Consider the following 18976-nt stretch of genomic DNA (forward strand, 5'->3'; position numbering starts at 1 on the left):
ATTTTGATTTCCAACAAAGAGGACACTTGTGCCAGTCATGAAGAACTTTAATAATACTGTTCACTTAACAGTAAACTTTAACATATTTAAACGATGCCGTCTCTGTGTAGTTAATGAATGGTGAAATAAAAAAAAAATGTTGTATAGGCTTTTACAAGTCAACAAGTGCAAAAAAAGAGGACGGTTGGTCACCCTAAGAGATACTTCTTAAGGCAAGAGTTGCCACTTTGCAGCCATCGTCGAGCTTATGTTGGCTGACAATTAATGCAACACTAAAATTCAAATACAGTCACAGTGACGTAACGTTGCATTTATAGAATCGCTGGTCAAATGCAATATAAGCAAAACAACAACAACAAACAAACAAAATCAAAACTAAAAACTAAAAGATCTTACCCTTAAAATAAGATTTAAAAAGGTCCCCGGTGATGTTTCTGGCACCATCCTTTCTGTTGCCATTTCCAGTGTTTTTAATGTGTGATGTCTTTACCAATAGATGCCGAAATAGAACATATTTCTGTTAAAATCACTCTTTCCCCAGAAATTTCATTTACGTTGATCTGCTTATATCGCCCTCCTTCCGCAAAGAATATTTTTTATGAACAACTATAGATATTACTTAAATATCATACTATAAATAATAAGTCTAATGAAATAATTGTAATGGGAGATTTTAATGTCAACTGGGACTGTGAAAAGGACAGAAAAACACTCAAGGACATAATGGAGACTTTGAACTTTACTCAGCACATTGAACAACCCACAAGAATAACGAGACACTCTAAAACTAAAATAGATCTGGTTTTCAGTAATAAGCCCGAGCAAATTATTAAATCTTATAATTTTATCACTGGTATTTCAGACCACAATTTTATATTATTTTCTAGAAAACTTATAAAATCACGGGTTAAGAATGACTTTCAAAGTTCATTTAATAGGAGATCCTTTTATGAATTTATACCAAGAACTCAGCGACAAAATGTAGCAGAAGCATTAGCATCAGTTAACTGGGAGCCTTTATTGTGTAGTGATGATCCACAATTCTGCAGCAGTCACTTCACTGACATTGTCAAGGATGTTATATCAACATACTCCATTAGAGGTCGACAAAAAATAAAGACAACATCTAATTTGCCCTGGTTAAACAAAGAGTGCAAGAATTTAATGAAAACAAGAGATCAATTACTAAAACAGTTCCTGAAAACAGGTCTAACTCTGGATAGACAGAGATTTACTTCAATGCGGAACAAAGTAACAAGAAGTTTGAGACAGGCCAAAGCAAATTTTTTTATAAATATAATTGAAAGAGCCAAAGGTAATGGTAAAATTATCTGGCAACACTTAAATAAATTACTTGGCCGTCATTCAAACAAAAGTAAAAATACAATTGAACTTTATGTAAATAACTCTATTGTTAGAGAGCCTCTATCTATTGCCAGTAACTTAAACACTTTCTTTATTTCATCTGTTAAGGAGATCAGTCAGAGCTTTGACTCAGTTGTATGCTCTGATAATGTGAATGATGTTGGTCAAAATTTGTTCACCATCACTCATATTTCAGACACTGAAGTTGTTAAACTAATTACAGGTTTAAAACAATCAAAAGCACTTGATGTATATGGTATTAACACAAATTTCCTAAAGGAACATGGATTTGCTTGTACGTCCAACAACTCATGTTTTGAATATGTCTTTCGAACATTCCATTGTTCCAACAGATTGGAAAATTGCTGCAGTTACACCAATTTTCAAAGCAGGTGTGAAGACTGACATGGCTAATTATCGCCCCATAAGCATACTCCCGGTCGTATCTAAAATAGCTGAGAAGTGGGTGGTTAAACTCCTCACTGCTCACCTAGAAAACACCCAACCCTCATTACATCCATTGCAGTTTGGCTTTCGGGCACATCACTCCACAGATACTGCCCTGTGTATGTTAGTGGAGAACTTGAAGAGGTTGCTGGACAAGAGTCCCTGTGTTGGAGCTGTATTTTTAGATCTGAAGAAGGCTTTCGACTCTGTAAACCATCAGATATTGTTGTCCAGATTGACTCAGTTTAATATCTCCAGTCAGGCTCTTCAGTGGTTTGCCTCATATCTCTCACACAGGAAACAGTGTGTGGTGTTGGATGGGGTTAAATCTCCATATTTAGACTGTGATACAGGGGTTCCTCAAGGATCTGTTCTTGGGCCCTTATTGTTCTCTCTTTTTATCAATAACTTACCTGAAGTCTGTCCAAATATATTTGCTCAAATGTATGCGGATGATGCAGTTATATATACGCAAGCAAATAGTGTCCAGCAGGTGGCAAAAGATCTTACAGCTGCTTTAGCATTAATGCATAGCTGGCTGGAGGACTCATGCCTAATGTTGAACACCTCAAAAACTGTCTGTATGTATTTTTCAAAACGCCCCTTAAACTTGAAGCAGTCAAACATATTTCTGGATGGAGTAGAGCTTGAATTAGCTCCAGAATTTAAATATCTTGGGGTCATTCTAGACCCAACATTATCCTTCAAGAGTCACATAATCGATAAGTCACATAAGCGATCGTGGCTCAAGAGTTGGGAGTTCGCCTTGTAACCGGAAGGTTGCCGGTTCGAGCCCTGGCTTGGACAGTCTCGGTCGTTGTGTCCTTGGGCAAGACACTTCACCCGTTGCCTACTGGTGGTGGTCAGAGGGCCCGGTGGCGCCAGTGTCTGGCAGCCTCGCCTCTGTCAGTGCGCCCCAGGGTGGCTGTGGCTACAATGTAGCTTGCCATCACCAGTGTGTGAATGTGTGTGAATGGGTGGATGACTGGATATGTAAAGCGCTTTGGGGTCCTTAGGTAAAGCCTAAGGACCCCAAAGCGTCCTTAGGCTTTGGGGTCCTTAGGCTTTACCTAAGGACCCCAAAGCGCTATATAAATACAGGCCATTTACCATTTACCATTTACATAAATAAAGTGTCCCAGGTACTTAAATTTAATAATCGAAATTTTAATCATATACGTAATAATTTAAATATGAATGTTGCAAAAACTTATTTTTACTCAATGATCATCTCTCATATCGACTATTGTTTGACGTCCTGGTCACTTGCTTGTCCAACAACACTTAAAACTATTGAAAACATTTATAAAAGAAGTTTAAAACTACTTGACAAAAAACCGACTTCCCACCACCACTTTCATGTGTTAAAAAAACATAAATTACTGAACTTCAATAACTTAGTGAAACTTAAAAGAGTGTGTTTAATATATAAAGTCTTACACTCCCTTGCTCCACCGCCACTAAAGCAGTTCATTAGGCATAAAGAAAGCTCAGACAGGACCACTCGAGCTACAATCCGAGGAGACTTGTTTATACCCCACAGATGGACAGCATTTGGGGAGAAGGGTGGCCATCTGTGGAACAGTCTTCCTCAACCCATTAGAGAATGCTCGACATTCAATTTGTTTAAGGCAAAGGTTAAAAACTGGTTATGGACAAATCAAGTGTGTGATCATGTATGAGTTGTATAGTTTTAATGTTTTATTTGGGAACAGAATGGTGTGTATGTGTAAGTTTTGGTGATGGAGTTTTTATTATGAATGAATGATGAATTTTTATGAATTATTGTCTATGTTTTATGTGTATGTATATGGACAACAGATGGAAATTAGCCTTTGGCTATAATTCAATTCAATTCAATTCAATTTTATTTATATAGTCATATAAATCACAACAAAAGTCGCCTCAAGGCGCTTCATAGATACAGAGAAAAACCCAACAATCATATGACCTCCTATGAGCAGCACTTTGGCGACAGTGGGAAGGAAAAACTCCCTTTTAACAGGAAGAAACCTCCGGCAGAACCAGGCTCAGGGAGGGGCGGGGCCATCTGCTGCGACCGGTTGGGGTGAGAGAAGGAAGACAGGATAAAGACATGCTGTGGAAGAGAGACAGAGATTAATAACAGATACGATTCAATACAGAGAGGTCTGTTAATACATAGAGAGCGAGAAAGGTGACTGGAAAGGAAAAACTCAATGCATCATGGGAATCCCCCGGCAGCCTACATCTATTGCAGCATAACTAAGGGAGGATTCAGGGTCACCTGGTCCAGCCCTAACTATATGCTTTAGCAAAAAGGAAAGTTTTAAGCCTAATCTTAAAAGTAGAGATAGTGTCTGTCTCCCGAATCCAAACTGGAAGCTGGTTCCACAGAAGAGGGGCCTGAAAACTGAAGGCTCTGCCTCCCATTCTACTTTTAAATACTCTAGGAACAACAAGTAGGCCTGCAGTGCGAGAGCGAAGTGCTCTAATAGGGTGATATGGTACTACAAGGTCATTAAGATAAGATGGGGCCTGATTATTTAAGACCTTGTATGTGAGGAGCAGGATTTTGAATTCAATTCTGGATTTAACAGGAAGCCAATGAAGGGAAGCCAAAACAGGAGAAATCTGCTCTCTCTTTCTAGTCCCTGTCAGTACTCTTGCTGCAGCATTTTGGATTAACTGAAGGCTTTTCAGTGAGTTTTTTGGACATCCTAATCTGGCATGTTTACATTCATGTAATTTTTTTTTTTTACATTTATGTTCATTAACATGCACTGTCCTAAATAAATAAAATGAAATTAAAAAAATTAAAAATTACCTTTAAGGTGTTCTACATGAAATAAATACATTCATTACCTGTCTTGCAGGTATCTTTATGACGTCAGATCACTCTAAAAAATGACATTTTTAACGTCAATTAGACTTTCATACTGGGTCAATAAAGGATATATAAAAGTCACTTTACCAAAAACTAATTGCAGCTTCTACCTTGTGACAGGAATATTGTGTGTGGTCAGGATGACCGGATATCATTCGCGAGGGATGCATTTGATATACGTTTCATTTCTTATAGGCCAACAAGTTATTTATAGCAGTTTGAATGCAGGCAGTCACTTTCTGGCACAGGTTTCAGGGCTTGTAGTGCGCACCGCCACCACGAGATGGAAACAAATGCTCGTCTTGTCAGGCTGCAGAGGTGCAGCCGAAGCTGCTTTAAGAGTTCCGTGAAATGTTCTGGTGTACGGACACTGAAATCCTCCTTCCTGACTCAGTCTGACTGAGGCGAATATCTGGCAGCACTTTTAGCCGTACCTGGTGCCTTCCCGCCAATAGTGTCAAGTTAGCTAAAACGAGGGGCTACACTTCCGGAAGCGGTTTTCAGTCTGTGGTGTGTTTTTAGTTTTTCATTTTATATAAAATAATTTCGAACTATATTTTATATTTAAGCTTGATTTACTTATAAGTACTCCCCCCTCACACACACACACTCACCCACACACCCGTGCGTTTAATAAACTATTGCGCTTTATGTTGCGGAAAATTCCGCGTTTCCGGTATTCTTAGACCTGTCAGTCGACTCAAGTCTCCAGAGTGTGGGCTGTGATTCTCCTCTGTCAGCATGGAAAACACACCTTAGTGCACGCTGCTCCTCTAAAAACAGGAGACGCCGCCTAAACCCGGGATTATGGATTCGTCTACCAACAGTTTGGGTGAGTGCAGCAGCGACAGTGGCTCTTTGTGTTTTTACTGACAGCGTTAGCATCGTGGAAACTTCACTGTCCGTGCTCGGATCAGATACTCGCATCGCTCTCAAAGGAACGCTGTCAAACAGCTTCAAAGATGGCAATCTTTGGAGAAAACTAGCATACACCGTACCACACATGTTTTACACAGTTTAACAAACGCGTTGAACCTCAAACTTTGTTCGGAGGCTTTCAGTCACACCAAAACTTCGTAACTGAACACTTAAATGCAGTTTTTCAGCAGTTTGGCAGCGCTCGCCGCCGCATTCTTTGCTGTCTTTTATCGCAAGCGGATCGTCGGCGGAACATCCGCTCTGACTTTCAAAGGATTTTTGCTGTTTAGTTTTGGGCTTTTCAACATTTCTCCATGTTTTGTTCAGTCACTCGTCCACACGTAAGCGAACACAGACAGTAGTCTTAAAGGTCGATGGAGAAACAGGACGTTACAGCAGCGCTGTGACTGTGTAGGTGCGTGGGACGGGCTGCACGTCGTTTACATTATTTCTGTGGCATTCAAATAGTTGGCCCGAGTGATCAGGACACCCTGGAAGCGTGCCTGCAACCGCCTCACTTTGTGTCGCAAACTGAGTTGTGTGCTGCTGATTCCATGTTGTCACGCGTGGGTAGTTTGAGCATCAACACTGAGACCACCGGCAGAGCCTGAAATAATGGAATAAAGTGCACGGAAGACCGCAGCAGCCCGTGTCCACGCATAAACAGTTCATCCATATATCAGCACCAGCTGAACATCCTTCTCTCCAAGTCACTGTGGGTTGGGTGAAAAAGCTCCACCCTGTCTATCCCCACAATGCTTACTATTATGCTGAAACTGGAACTTTGATAGCTGCCCAGTACTGCTTTTGATTCACATGTGTATACAAGCATCCACACCCCAAGCCTATCTTACATACTCGTGGCTTCTTGAAAGCTGGTGGGCCGCCAAAGCACTGGGGAACAGCAAATATATTAATATCACATGGGGAAGCTCGAGGAAGGCAGCTGTGACTCAGTGGTGCAGGAAGCTTTAAGACACAGCCGTTTCTCTTAATGAAGACCTGTGTTACGTTGGTAGTTATGTTTCATAAATGAAGATGGTGACACGTTACCTGCCTCGGAAAGCTGCACGAGGTGCGCTGGAGCTTTGGAGATTTGCTTGTGCCTCGGTGTCAGCTGGCCGGCTTACGTAATATGAGTTTGTAGGGATCAAATAACTGCTGTGTTTAGCAGTAACATGCAGATACTGATACACAATATTTCCTCCACTGAATACAGCCCAGTATGGTGGACAGATTTGCAGGAGTCAAATGCCAGCCTTAAGGTTGAAGCAAATCGGACATTGGGTTAAAGGACTGGCTGATATCTTTGCAAACTAGTCATAGTAATTTTTTAGGGAAGAGCGAGCAAATGTGCAGTGTGTGCAGATTCCAGTGCCACACAAAGAGACTTTACTGCTTTTCCAACAGTTTACTTCTGTTAATGGCTATTTGAGACTTAACAAAACCAGACTTTAAAGATACTGCCTTCAGTTTTAATACTGATACCATTTGTTAGATGTTAAAAATAAAGTAAGATAACATATCCACATTGAAAATACAAAATAAGCTTGTTATCTTACTGCCTTTCTGCTGTTTCACAACACGAGTCTTGTGTTTTGTAATTGTTGTGTCCATGACTCGTATCAGTGATGATAACTGCACAAGTTCAATCTGTGCAGAAATGTGGAAAAGCATGAAAAACTCCTCAGATTGCCAAACTGCATTCACTGAGTCACTGAATGAGCTTAGACACATGCTGTGTGTGTGTGAACACAATGCAACCCAGTGAAGTATCACACTCTCTTAAGTAACTGCATAACTTTAGACGTTACAAGAAACTCCCCGGCTCAGAGTAAGGAAAGGAAGACCTTTGTTTCAAATGACAGATGTGCTGAAGTCTGTAGTTTACGGCTCAGGAGGTAACGTTTACTAGTTTTCACATTCCTCCTGACTAGTCTGAACTTCCATAAAAGGTCACAGCTTATGCTAACAGGGTCAAATAGACCAGATTAGAAGACCTGTATAGAAATTCCAGTGAATGTGGGATTTATGTCTGGACGTAACTCAGCGTTACCTTGCTTACATTTGCAGTTATCCTAGTAAAGATGGGGGGTCGTACCATTAACCCTGACTGACTAACACTTCTTTCGGACCCACACAGACCATGTACAGTCGCACACTTAAAGGAGCTAAAGTGCATAAAGTACCGAGCTCTTCACTACAGATGAGTCGCTGACACCGACTTGTTTGTTGTGGTAATTGTCAGCCTCTCTTTTATAGACTCCATCTTTGATGAGCTCTGTTTCTTTGTCATGGTTTGCTTTGGTGTAAAGGCAGCTGCTGCTAATGCTGGAATACCAACTTTTCCTACAGGAAGTGACATCACTTACTCAGTGTTTCAAGCGTCTGAAGAGGCATGCCTTCTTCTGTCATGAGTTTGATTTGTATAACTTGAGAAGAGAAATTGAATTACAGTCTGCTTACGGGTTACTGTAAAAATGTGTGCATACCCCACTTACACATCTGGAAGTTTAACAGCTGGAAAATGTGAATGTGGTCACATTGCTGTAGTACATAAGACAAGAAATACACACCTTTACACTCAAGCAAGCATTATAAAAGCCATCAGAGGACTAACGCCTGTTACTGTTAAACCCAAATACTGTTTATACTGTAGCACTTAGACGCGTGCTTTAATAGAGAGGTTTAGAATTAGAGCAGCAGAATCGAGTCTATTCATACAGCACTTAGTCAGCGGAGCTCATTATCTTTGTCAGCTTGCTGCTGTAAACACCCTGAGAACAGGAGTTATGTTTGGTGTATATACGGTAAGGATTAAATTAGTGGGACCAGAGTGGATTTATGATTTCAGCGTGTTGTGGTTTTGGCTCGAACAGCTGTCTAGGAGTACTGTGAGGATTTGGGACGTGTTGCAGTTGTGCAGAGATCAGCAGGAAGTTGCATCAGCGAATGGCAGCTTTTTCAGTGTTTTTCCCAGAATGTTGTAATAGTGCTTCTTTTCAGAAGAACACACGTGCTGTTTTGCTGGAGGTAAACACTCTTTCTGTCTGTCTCAGGGCTGGAAGTTAAAGCTCACTACTTTCTAATAGACACTGAAATGTGTCTGTAGCATTGAGTGAATGCTGAATTCTGTCTGGTCAGTTTAAAGTCGGGTGAATCAGAGTGTTTTCACTGGTGCCTTGTTTTGATCGCCTCAGTTCCTCACCTGTAAATCAGAAGGAATGAACGAAACCAAAGCAGCTCAAACAGTCTGTGCAGTTAAAGCAGTTCTGATAATAAATCAGTCAGTCTCACTCAGTGAGATCATCATGTGGCAGAGATTTATGCTCCATCAGTGGCTTATAGTGTTGTTATCTGTATGTAGAGCGAGCATGGACTTGCACTGTATTTGTGTTTGCGTCAGTGAGGCCTGACGGTTAAAATTGTAGCAGCGTGTTGTGAGCTGCATCATCTCCTCTGGCTTTTTGACAATTACTTTTTCCGTGGTTTTATTCTTTAAGATAGCAAGACTGGCTTAACTGGTTTTGGGGCCCCTGCTGCAGTTTGCGAGCACGGTGTAAACCAATGAATCCACCCATGCAACAGTAATCAAACCAGCATGATTTGTCTTCTGTTAAATCATTGTTTGTTTGGATTTTTGTGTTGTGCTTATTAGGGCTGCCACGATTAGTCGACTATCAAAATCGTCGACGACTAATTTAATAGTCGACGTGTCGTTTGAAGCTTTGTAAGATCACAAAAGACGCAGGAATAAGTAGTAGGATTTAAGAGTGTAATAACGGACTGAAACAGAAGATGGCAGCACTGCATGTACGAGGATGCCAGCTGCCGTTAAACCCCGAAGAAGAAGCTGTGTCCCAGAATTCATAGCGCAGCCCAGCTCAGTTTCCAACAATGGCGGCAGCTAGTTAGTTTTAATATTACTCTTATTATTCTTTCTGGGTCACAAAATAAACGTTTAACATATTTTCAGGCGAGAATGTAGCTGTGTAAACCTCAAATATCTGCTCAGTTTATCAAGACACCACATATTTTCAAAAGCGCTCCGACGTTTTCGGAGACGTCTGTTACCCACTAGCTCGATAGCTAGCCGGGGGCTAGGCTCACTAGAGCCGCGAGAACACCGGACTCCCGGCAGATCATTTTCAAACCCACCGCCGTCTTTCGCTACTCAGGTTAAATATATATAAGTCACTTAGATAACTTAAAATGTTATTGTTTGGCTTTTTTCAGTATTTTATTTGTTCCTGAATAAATCGGTTTTACTGAGATTAAAGTTATAGTTTTTACACAGCTGAATAAACGTCAAGCAGACAGCTGATTATCAGAAGTGTGAGATGCTCGAGAATATACTCCGGTGTCCTGTTATATTTTAGATAGCAAGGAGTTTATTAAACTTCACCGAAACAATCTGCAAACTTCATTAAAATTTAATAAACCATCATCTTGTCTTTATTTTTAGTTAGCACAGACCTTAAACACTTAAAGCTGTAAGCTAATGATAGTTATATAAGAGCAGATGCTGCTGGTGCAATAAGCTGTACGTTTTACGTCAAAATGGATGATCTGATTAGTCGACTAATCGCAAAAATAATCGGTGACTAGTTGACTATCAAAATAATCGTTTGTGGCAGCCCTAGTGCTTATACCGTATAATGGTGGCATAGTGTTACTGAACTGGATGTGCAGGTGTGCATAAAGATTGTATAATGTGTATGTGTTGTTAGTGGGGTGGGGCTGGGTGACTTTCCCGATTTTATATGAACTTTGTACTTTTAACTTGGATATTGTTTGTATTAGTTTATTTAATGTTGGGTTCACCTGCCCAGAGACTGGCTACGAGCTAAATTTGGTACGAGGTGTCTCGTATCTGCTGAGATCCGTGCTCTTGTTTGTGGTTCATGACAAATAAAAAGTAAAAATGAAATGAAACGGGGGTGTCAGCCTCAGTTTCACTAAAGACCACATGGGGAACTGAGAGTCGTCTACACGTCAGTCCCGCCGACATGCTCCAGGATCATCTAAATGCCGTCTCAACCACATATTTCGTGTCCCTGAACCAAACAGAGTGTCGCCGTCTCAGTGACGGGTGGCTCGGAGAAATATTTAGTTAAAATATAAATATTTTCGCCCTCCTTTGTCTTCTGTGTTGGAAACTATTCCTTGAAAACATGTTCTCACACCCCCACCTGTGAACGTATCTGCCTGCAGCATCAACTTTCCCTTGTATGCCACCTTTTTTTCACCAGCTTGTTGGCTCCCCGCTGCAGTGTAGAAGCGCCTGTCGTTTCGGTGCATTGTGTGCACGAGTTTTGTGTGCAGACTACATTCGGTTAGTTTTAATTATAGTCCTTTCATAAATTCTCTTACTACAACCGCAGCAGAGTAGAGAGTACTCATTCAGGCGCAGGGAGAACATGCAAATGCCACACAAAGGCACCAGCCAGCCTACAGAATCAAACCCACAACCTTGTTTCTGTGATGCGATGGCGCTAACCACTGCATCACGGCGTCATCGGGTGTGTTTTTGAGATGCTCCCTGAAGATAAACACGGGAATGAGAGTTAAAGCGAAGGACTGTAAAGGAGGTCAGCTCATCTAATGTGCAGTCCTGGTGAGCTAGGAGCCGTTCGCAGCCATACGAGCTGTGCAGTCAGTCACATGCGTGCGGCGGCGTGGCGGTGGGGTGGGGGGAGTATTTCTCACAGATGGTGCAGCTCTCTGTTTCACTTCTCAGATGGGACCTCGGCACTTGTGCAGGGGCGTACAGGATGTTGAGCAGCGGCAAAGCATCTAAATCAAAGTAGAGAACGACAGCCTGAGCGCTGTGTGTCTGTAGGTGGCTGAGGTCATGATGCAGCATCCTTGGGTGACAGGTAGAAAGAGTGGGCGGCCGCTGTGAGAATATGTGTTAGTCGAACGGATGCAGGACGCACGTACTCTTTAACTCGTATTTAAGCACATGCATGCACGTAAGCAGCTAAGACGTTTATGGGCTTATTAAAAACTAAAGCAACATTTGGAGAGGAGCAGTAATCTAGATTTATAGTAACATGTTTCATGTAGATAAAAGTAAAACAGGAGCTTTAGTGGCTAATTATAGTCGCTGCGTCCTTAAATGACCCTGAGCCTTTTACGAACGACGTCATCAGTGGAGCAAATTCTCTCTTTTTTAACAATCGGTGGATACGGCTGAATGCCAGCAACACATGAGGCTCGTGGTGTGTTTCACCAACTATTTTTTCTTTTCTTAAATCGATTCCCTTCTTTTTCTCTCAAAACCTGAATCATCAAACGGGGTTTTATCCTCCTTTTTCTCCTACTGAACGCTGCTGCTGGACTAGAGCTGCTATCACGTCCAGTAACTACTGTGTCACTGCGCTTCAAGTGCACCACCAGTGTTGGGGAGTAACGGAATACATGTACCGCCGTTACGTATTTAAAATACAAAATATGAGTAACTGTATTCCGTTACAGTTACCGTTTAAAAAGGTGGTATTTAGAATACAGTTACTTTGTTGAAATAAATGGATTACACGGCGGTACTTCCCTGTTTCATATTGTGGCGGGTCAGGACTGTTTGGGTTTTGTTTGACAGCTACGTTCTGTTGTTCCAGGTGGCAGCGTTACGGTTGCCATGGTTACAGGGTGACGCTCTCTCTCTGTGTTTCCTGGGTGAGAGAGGCCTTTTTGTTGTTGTTGTGCTAAGCTAATAGGCAGAACGCTACAGGTATAGCTCTAAAGAATGTAGCATCATAGGCAGTGTAGTCCGTGCTGCAGGGAGAATGGACTGCCATACCCGTTATGTGTCTGTGAGTGAAAAGTACGAGCTGTCATTGAGCAAAAACGGGAGCTGGAAGCATGTAAATACACAGTGGTTACACTGGCTGCAGTGGTTACACTGCAGCCAAGAAGAGAGCCTGACGAGCCCAGTTGTAAGTAAGCTATTAAGCTATTGAAGCTAGTTTTTGGCTACGAGCCCGACACAGAACCCACCGTATTAGTCAGAGGTCCCTTTACTACGGTTCGGAGCCGCGGACCTTCAGTAACAGTAATAAATCACAGCAATAGTACATTCATGTAGTTGTAAACAGCATGATAATATATTAAGTAATCCAAAGTATTCAGAATACGTTACTCTCATTGAGTAACGTAAAGGAATACGTTACAGAATACATTTTGGGGCATGTAATCTGTAATGGAATACATTTTAAAAGTAACCTTCCCAACACTGTGCACCACAGACACTTGAGCTCTGTTCCTAAACTTTCCCATGTTGAGAAAACGCTGTGACGTGTGTGAAAAGACACGTGAAAAAGGCTTTTGTCCAGCATTCCCGTGTCATTTCCTGCCAGTCATTCTGTCTGCTGGCACATGTTGAGCAGTAACGAGATGTCAGCAAATATTATTGATATAATGATGATATTCAGCCCTGAAATGTTGGAATGTGGAAAAAAGTACTGTTAGTGTGTTTGTTCACATAACGCATATTCAGATTACTCAGTTATGACATTATTAGCCATAACTCAGAAACTGAGAAGCAATTTCACGCAGAGATAAAAGAAATTCCAAAAGTGGTGACATAACCTGCTTTTGCACTTCCATGTTACGACAGACGGACTGTGAATAGTAACCAGAATTCCAGTATAGCTACACGAATTTAATGTGGATCAAATTCCAGCTTCCCCTGAGCTGTTGCCAAACAGCTGTGAGTCATCCCGTCTTGGCTTCCATGGGAAAAATGAAAAGAAGAAAAGCAGAGTGGAAGTGGAGTAAGATCATTTATGCAGATGTGTAATTATGTTGCGGTGAGACCTCTACAGTAGCAAAGGTTGTATCTGTTTTCTGATGCAATTGTACGGTGTGTGAGATTTTCTGTGAGGACCAATAGGAACACTGATTCTGTTTTATCCTGTCAGTCCAGCCTCCTGACTGGTTCAGATCACGACTGTCCCTTTGAATGTCGTGTTTTGTTTTGGGGGCTTTGCTTTGAGTAAAGCAGTGCTGATGTTTTTGCTCCAAATTAAAATGCCTCTCACAAGGATGTGTGCTCTCACTAATAATTTCAATCTGTAGCAATGACATCAAAAATGTGTCTATAATTTCTTACATTTATAGCAAAAAAAATGGCAGACAGTCAAACAACTGTGGAGGGATGGTGAGTCGTATATATAGCCTGTATATTAATGTGGCCATCCAAACATGCACAGAAATAGCACAAAGTTTAAAGAGTTTAAAATGTTTTCACTTTTAGTTTTGTCATTCAGAAATTCTTTTAACCTCCACACTTTACTTCCGCAACCAGTAAAACCAGTCAATAAAACACCCCATCTATAAAACCAGCCTACTGAGTACAGGATCCCACTGCCAAAAACAGATCCTGGGAAGAAGCCACAGTGGGTGTGGCACCACCAAACTGCAAGTCACGGTCTCACCAGAAATCCAACTAGCAATTTCCCCCTAGATAGAATCGACATGTATAGCATTATAGGCAATACTAGTGTCTCATTTGCAATCGCTTTAAGGAAGCACTGGTATAAAAACACCGTGTGTGCTTTAGATTTTTTCAACGGTGAAGAATTTGTTTGTACAGACTGGTTTAAGGTTGGTTTCATGCTTGTCTTTGGACTGTGGGAGCCACACAGAAAGAAAAGAAAGGACCCATCGAGCTTATTGATTTGAAATATAACCTTTCATCAGACCGGCGGTCACACAGAGCTGAAATTCATCATTCTGAGTGGCACCAGCGCTCTGCTGTGACCGAGCGCTTGCTTTTAATCAGCTGAATCTAAACTAACTAATCTAGTTTTTAATCTAGACCTGCAGGGTGCAAGATGCTAGCAGGCAGGGCATGCATGGAACGCTATAACCAAGTGGCCGGCATAGTGTACAGAATCATCTGTGCCGAGTATGGCCTGGAGGTCCTGAGGTCAAAATGGGAAACGCCCCCGAAGGTGGTCGAGACTGACTGAGCGACTGATAGCAAGCGGAGGAAGGAGAGGTCGTGAGAATGTTTTTAATATACATTTTCCCTTTAGGCCAGATAATCCAGCAGTTTCCTGATGCTTCTTACCAACTTTTTGCTTTTTTCATTTAAGCCCTCTGATGTTCATAAACTCTCCACTCTTTTTAATAAACATTAAACAGTGGTTGAAGAACAATTGCTTCCAGCTAAACACAGACAAAACTAAAACTTTGATTATTGGAGCCGACAGTGTCGGATATTAAACAGCAGCTGGGTGACTTAGTTTCCTCACAGAAACATAACCTTAGAAACCTGGTTGTTATTTTTGATGAAGCTTTTTCTTTGGAGGGACGTTTACATCAGATCGTAAGAACCTGCTTTTTTCACTCGAGGAACATTTCAAAACTTCCATCGTGTCAAAAGTGAACTCCAGATGATAATCCATGTTTTTGTTTCAAGACTGTTGACTCTCTACTGTAATAGTCCAAACAAGAAAGGGCTAGCTCGTCTACAGGCTGTTCACAACTCTGCAGCGAGGCTACTGACCCGCTCAAAAAAAGGGAGCTCATATGACTCCTGTTTTAAAGTCGCTACACTGGCTACCAATCAGATTTAGCTTCCAGTTTAAAATTCTAGTTTTCACCTTTAGACCACTCGAGGGACAGGCCCCTCCCTATATTGCTGATCTGATTCATTTACCTTTTAGCGGTCCCCCACACTCGTTTTAAAACTGATCTTTCCAAGCTGTTGCACCCAGTCTGTGGAATGCACTTCCTCTGTTTCTTGGGGCGGCTGTAGTTTAGGCAGTAGAGCAGGTCATCTACTGATCGGAAGGTTGGTGGTTCGATTCCTGGCTTCCCCTAGTCTGCATGCCAAATATCCTTGGGCAAGATACTAACCCCGATGCATCCATCGGAGTGTGAATGTTCGCACAAGGCTATGAAACTTGTGCGAATGGGTGAATGCACAAGTTGTGTGGTCAGAAGAGTAGAAAAGCGCTATATAAGAACCATTTACCATTTTACGGTGTCTGGACTCTTCAAAAAGCAGCTAAAGACGTTTTTATTTATTTTTATTTTTTTCAAAATCTTTTTATTAATTTTCTTACTAACATCAAACATAATTGTCATTATATAAACAATCACAGAACAAGCTAAAGACATTTTTATTTCAAAACGCTTGTAATTAGACCAGGAGTTTTTATGATTTATTGTGATTTGTTGTCTTTCTTGTTTCATATGTCTGTGAAAAGTGCTATATAAATACATTTTACATGTTACTTACCTCTGGAGCGTTCAGGCTATATTTTTACATCTCGGCTTTCTCATAAAGTACAAAGAGAAAAAGCCTCAGTGTAGTGCAGCCTAATGAGAGCGAGCATTTTTCTACGTCAGCTGTAACTCTTCTACTCTTCGTAGCCACGTTCATGATTTAGAGCTTGACTGTTACCCTCTGCTAAAATCGCTTCACAATACTTTAAAAACATTGTCCAGAAAGTTTGCTTGAGTTATTACCGAGTGGGTGAACCCTTTTCTTAGAATTTCTTAACCAATTAATGCTGTGAAAAAATATTAGAGTAGAGCTGTAGCAGGAAAAATATCCTCCTGATCCTTGCTTTGAGTTGTTTGGTGAATGTGATGCTAGAATTGAAAGAGTGGTTTAGGAATCAGAGCAGGTCATTCTGAAGGTTGGTGGCTCGATTCCTGGCTGCATGGGTGCACTTACTAAAAGTCTCAAAAGAGTTCCAGTGTTTGTGAAAATCACCTCCGACTGTCCAGTGCATGTAGGTGCAATAGGAGTAGCAGCACCAGTGGCCAGCAGTCTTTTTCCCTTTCTGTGACCAGTTGCAACTTGTGGTGACTCGATGATTGTCCAGAGTTAGAGGCTGTTACACACTCAGCCTCTTTCGGTTCCTTGCTGGGAAGCAGCGTTGACTTGGACTGAATCCGATCACTTTCAGAGAGATTGTTTAAGGTTTGCAAATAATTTCTATCAAATATACAAATTTCGATCGCCAGCATGTTGCCATCACTCTGAATAACCTTTGTCAGTGAGCACAACTTGAAGGGACTCACTCAGCCTGCTGGCGACTGGTTGTTCCTGGATACATTCCCTTTGGTTTATGTAGACAGCAACACATTCTCGATTCTTTGTGATTCAATAGAGTTAATTGCTGTAACATCAGAAAACCGCATGTAAGAGCAACCTCATTCAATCAGACTGACAGCAGGTTGATCGTCTCATCAGTCGAGCGGAGTTAATCCTGCTTCCAGAGACGATTGCCAACTAGCAGTAATTTAAAGGATGGATCCAAAAAGGAAATGAGCCCTATGACAGGATGCTTTCTGTGATGAGAGATGTTTTATGATAGGTTTAACTGATGTCTATTTTTTAATTTCACTGGACAAGCTATGCTTGCCATTGCACATTCACAGGCCTTTAAACCCAACCATCGAAACCTTGAAACCACATCTTTACCTTCAGACAGTAGCACCAGAAAAATGTCCTCACAGTGATGTTGTACTTTTGTTAAATGGTAATGGCCTGTATTTGTATAACGCTTTTCTAGTCCCTAAGGACCCCAAAGCGCTTTACACAACCTGTCATCCACCCATTCACACACTGGTGATGGCAGCTACATTGTACTGGGGCGCACTGACAGAGGTGAGGCTGCCGGACACTGGTGCCACCGGGCCCTCTGACCACCACCAGTAGGCAACGGGTGAAGTGTCTTGCCCAAGGACACAACGACCGAGACTGTCCAAGCCGGGACTCGAACTGGCAACCTTCCGATTACAAGACGAACTCCCAACTCTTGAGCCACGATTACACGATAATCTTCACTAGGGATGGGTACCGGTGTCATGGCACCAGTTCTGACATAAACGGTAGTAACCAGACTGAAAAGCAGCGCACATTTCGGTCCTTTTTTTTCCTGAGCTGTGATACACTTTAGATTCTAGCCAATCATTTTACGTTTCCGAGGATAGTAGGCGGGTCCAGGTACGTACGTTCTTTTAGAGCAGAGCTACAGATTAAAAATGCCCAAGGTGAAGCGGTCAAAAGTCTGGCTGTACTTCACAGCAAAATATGCAAACTCAGCAGCCTGCAACAAGTGCTTTAAGCTGATACTGTGATACTGTCAAAGGAGGTAACACCTCAAATCTGATGAAACAAATGCGCCGTATTTGATAGCTTGCTGCGAGACCTCACACCGTGCACATCTACTGTGGGTGTGGAGCCTGTTATTGGACCCGGAGCCCTGCTAGTGTAGCAGAAATGATGATGATGATGGCAGCAGCAGCCGTTCTTCTCTCCGTGAGTAGCTTCATGTTGTTCGTGTGTAATTTACGTTGAGTAGGCTAACCACGTTATTACATTAATGTAAGGTGAACTAGCAAACATCATCATAGCTACATGCGGCTGTCTTCTTGTTTGATGGCAGATACTCCCTTCACCCTGGCCAAAAAGGCTAAAATGACCAAAGAAAAAGCGGAAAACAGTTAAACATGAGAGGTTTTTGGACAAAGTTTGTGTTTTTTCCATTGATTAAGCACTGCTTCCAGCCAAGAGTGATACCATATGTGCCCCATAGCTGCAGAAAAGGCTAACATTGTTATCTTTTTACAAAAAAACAGCTAAACATGAGAGGTTTTTGGACCAATTTTGTGTTCTCCATTCTTTAAGCACCGTTTAAGCACCGGCACCGTTTCAAAAGTACTGGTTTGGCACCGGTATCGGATAAAACCTAAACGATACCCATCCCTAATCTTCACAAAGATAAGTTGCTCAAAGGAAGGCAGGTGGTTGGATCCCTGACAGCTCCAGCTTGTATGCCAGAGTATCCTTAAGCAATATCCTGAACCCTGAATTACTCCCAGTGTGTTCATCTGAGAGTGAAAGTTAACGATGGATAGAAAGTATGTAGAAAGCCTGTTACCAGACTGAACTAAAGCTCACCGAGTCTCTCACCTGAAAAAAAGAAAAGGCAGACTATTGGCTGAGAACATAAACTGAGAAAAGCTGATGTGGAATATCAGCTTTTCAGCTTCTGAAGAATATGCTAAACTTGAGTGTCACGTGGGCTTAATCCCAGCATCGCAGCAACAGGCTCTGCAGGCAGAGAGCTTTTATTTCTTTTGACATTCAGGAACATATGATACTAAATGTTACATTTTGCTCTTTCTCACAATCATAACGAATTTTTCCAAAGATTCCTGGATTCAGACGTGGGTCCAGATTGGTGCTAAGCCCCACCTCTGATGAAATGACACAAACCTGTCGTAAAGAAAATAACAACTACATTGTAGCGCTAATTGTTACCTGAAGTCGAAGCCATGAAAGAACAAGCGACAGGCTGAGATTATTTGGTAGTGCAGCTCTTCTCTAACCCTCATCCTGCTGCTTCCTTT

The 18976-nt window shown here is 41.7% G+C and overlaps 1 protein-coding gene and 1 long non-coding RNA gene across 3 annotated transcripts in view; both read left to right on the plus strand.

The window, feature by feature from the left end:
• Nucleotides 1–5211: 5211 nt before the first annotated feature.
• Nucleotides 5212–18976, plus strand: part of eml3 (EMAP like 3) — a 45983-nt gene continuing 32218 nt past the window's right edge. The window contains exon 1 of one of the 2 annotated variants that reach the window (XM_085145726.1): nucleotides 5212–5510. In XM_085145726.1, the coding sequence (XP_085001852.1) occupies nucleotides 5486–5510 (25 nt within the window). In that variant the 5' untranslated portion in view covers nucleotides 5212–5485. The remainder of the gene's footprint in view (nucleotides 5511–18976) is intronic. The other variant, XM_085145734.1, reaches the window with a different exon arrangement.
• Nucleotides 5517–18974, plus strand: LOC146523580 (uncharacterized). Its single transcript, XR_014871523.1, has 3 exons — nucleotides 5517–7637; nucleotides 7808–8663; nucleotides 8748–18974. It is a non-coding gene; the product is annotated as an uncharacterized LOC146523580 (long non-coding RNA).

Source organism: Neolamprologus multifasciatus, chromosome 3, assembly GCF_963576455.1.
Source record: "Neolamprologus multifasciatus chromosome 3, fNeoMul1.2, whole genome shotgun sequence".
Taxonomy (NCBI): Eukaryota; Metazoa; Chordata; class Actinopteri; order Cichliformes; family Cichlidae; genus Neolamprologus; species Neolamprologus multifasciatus.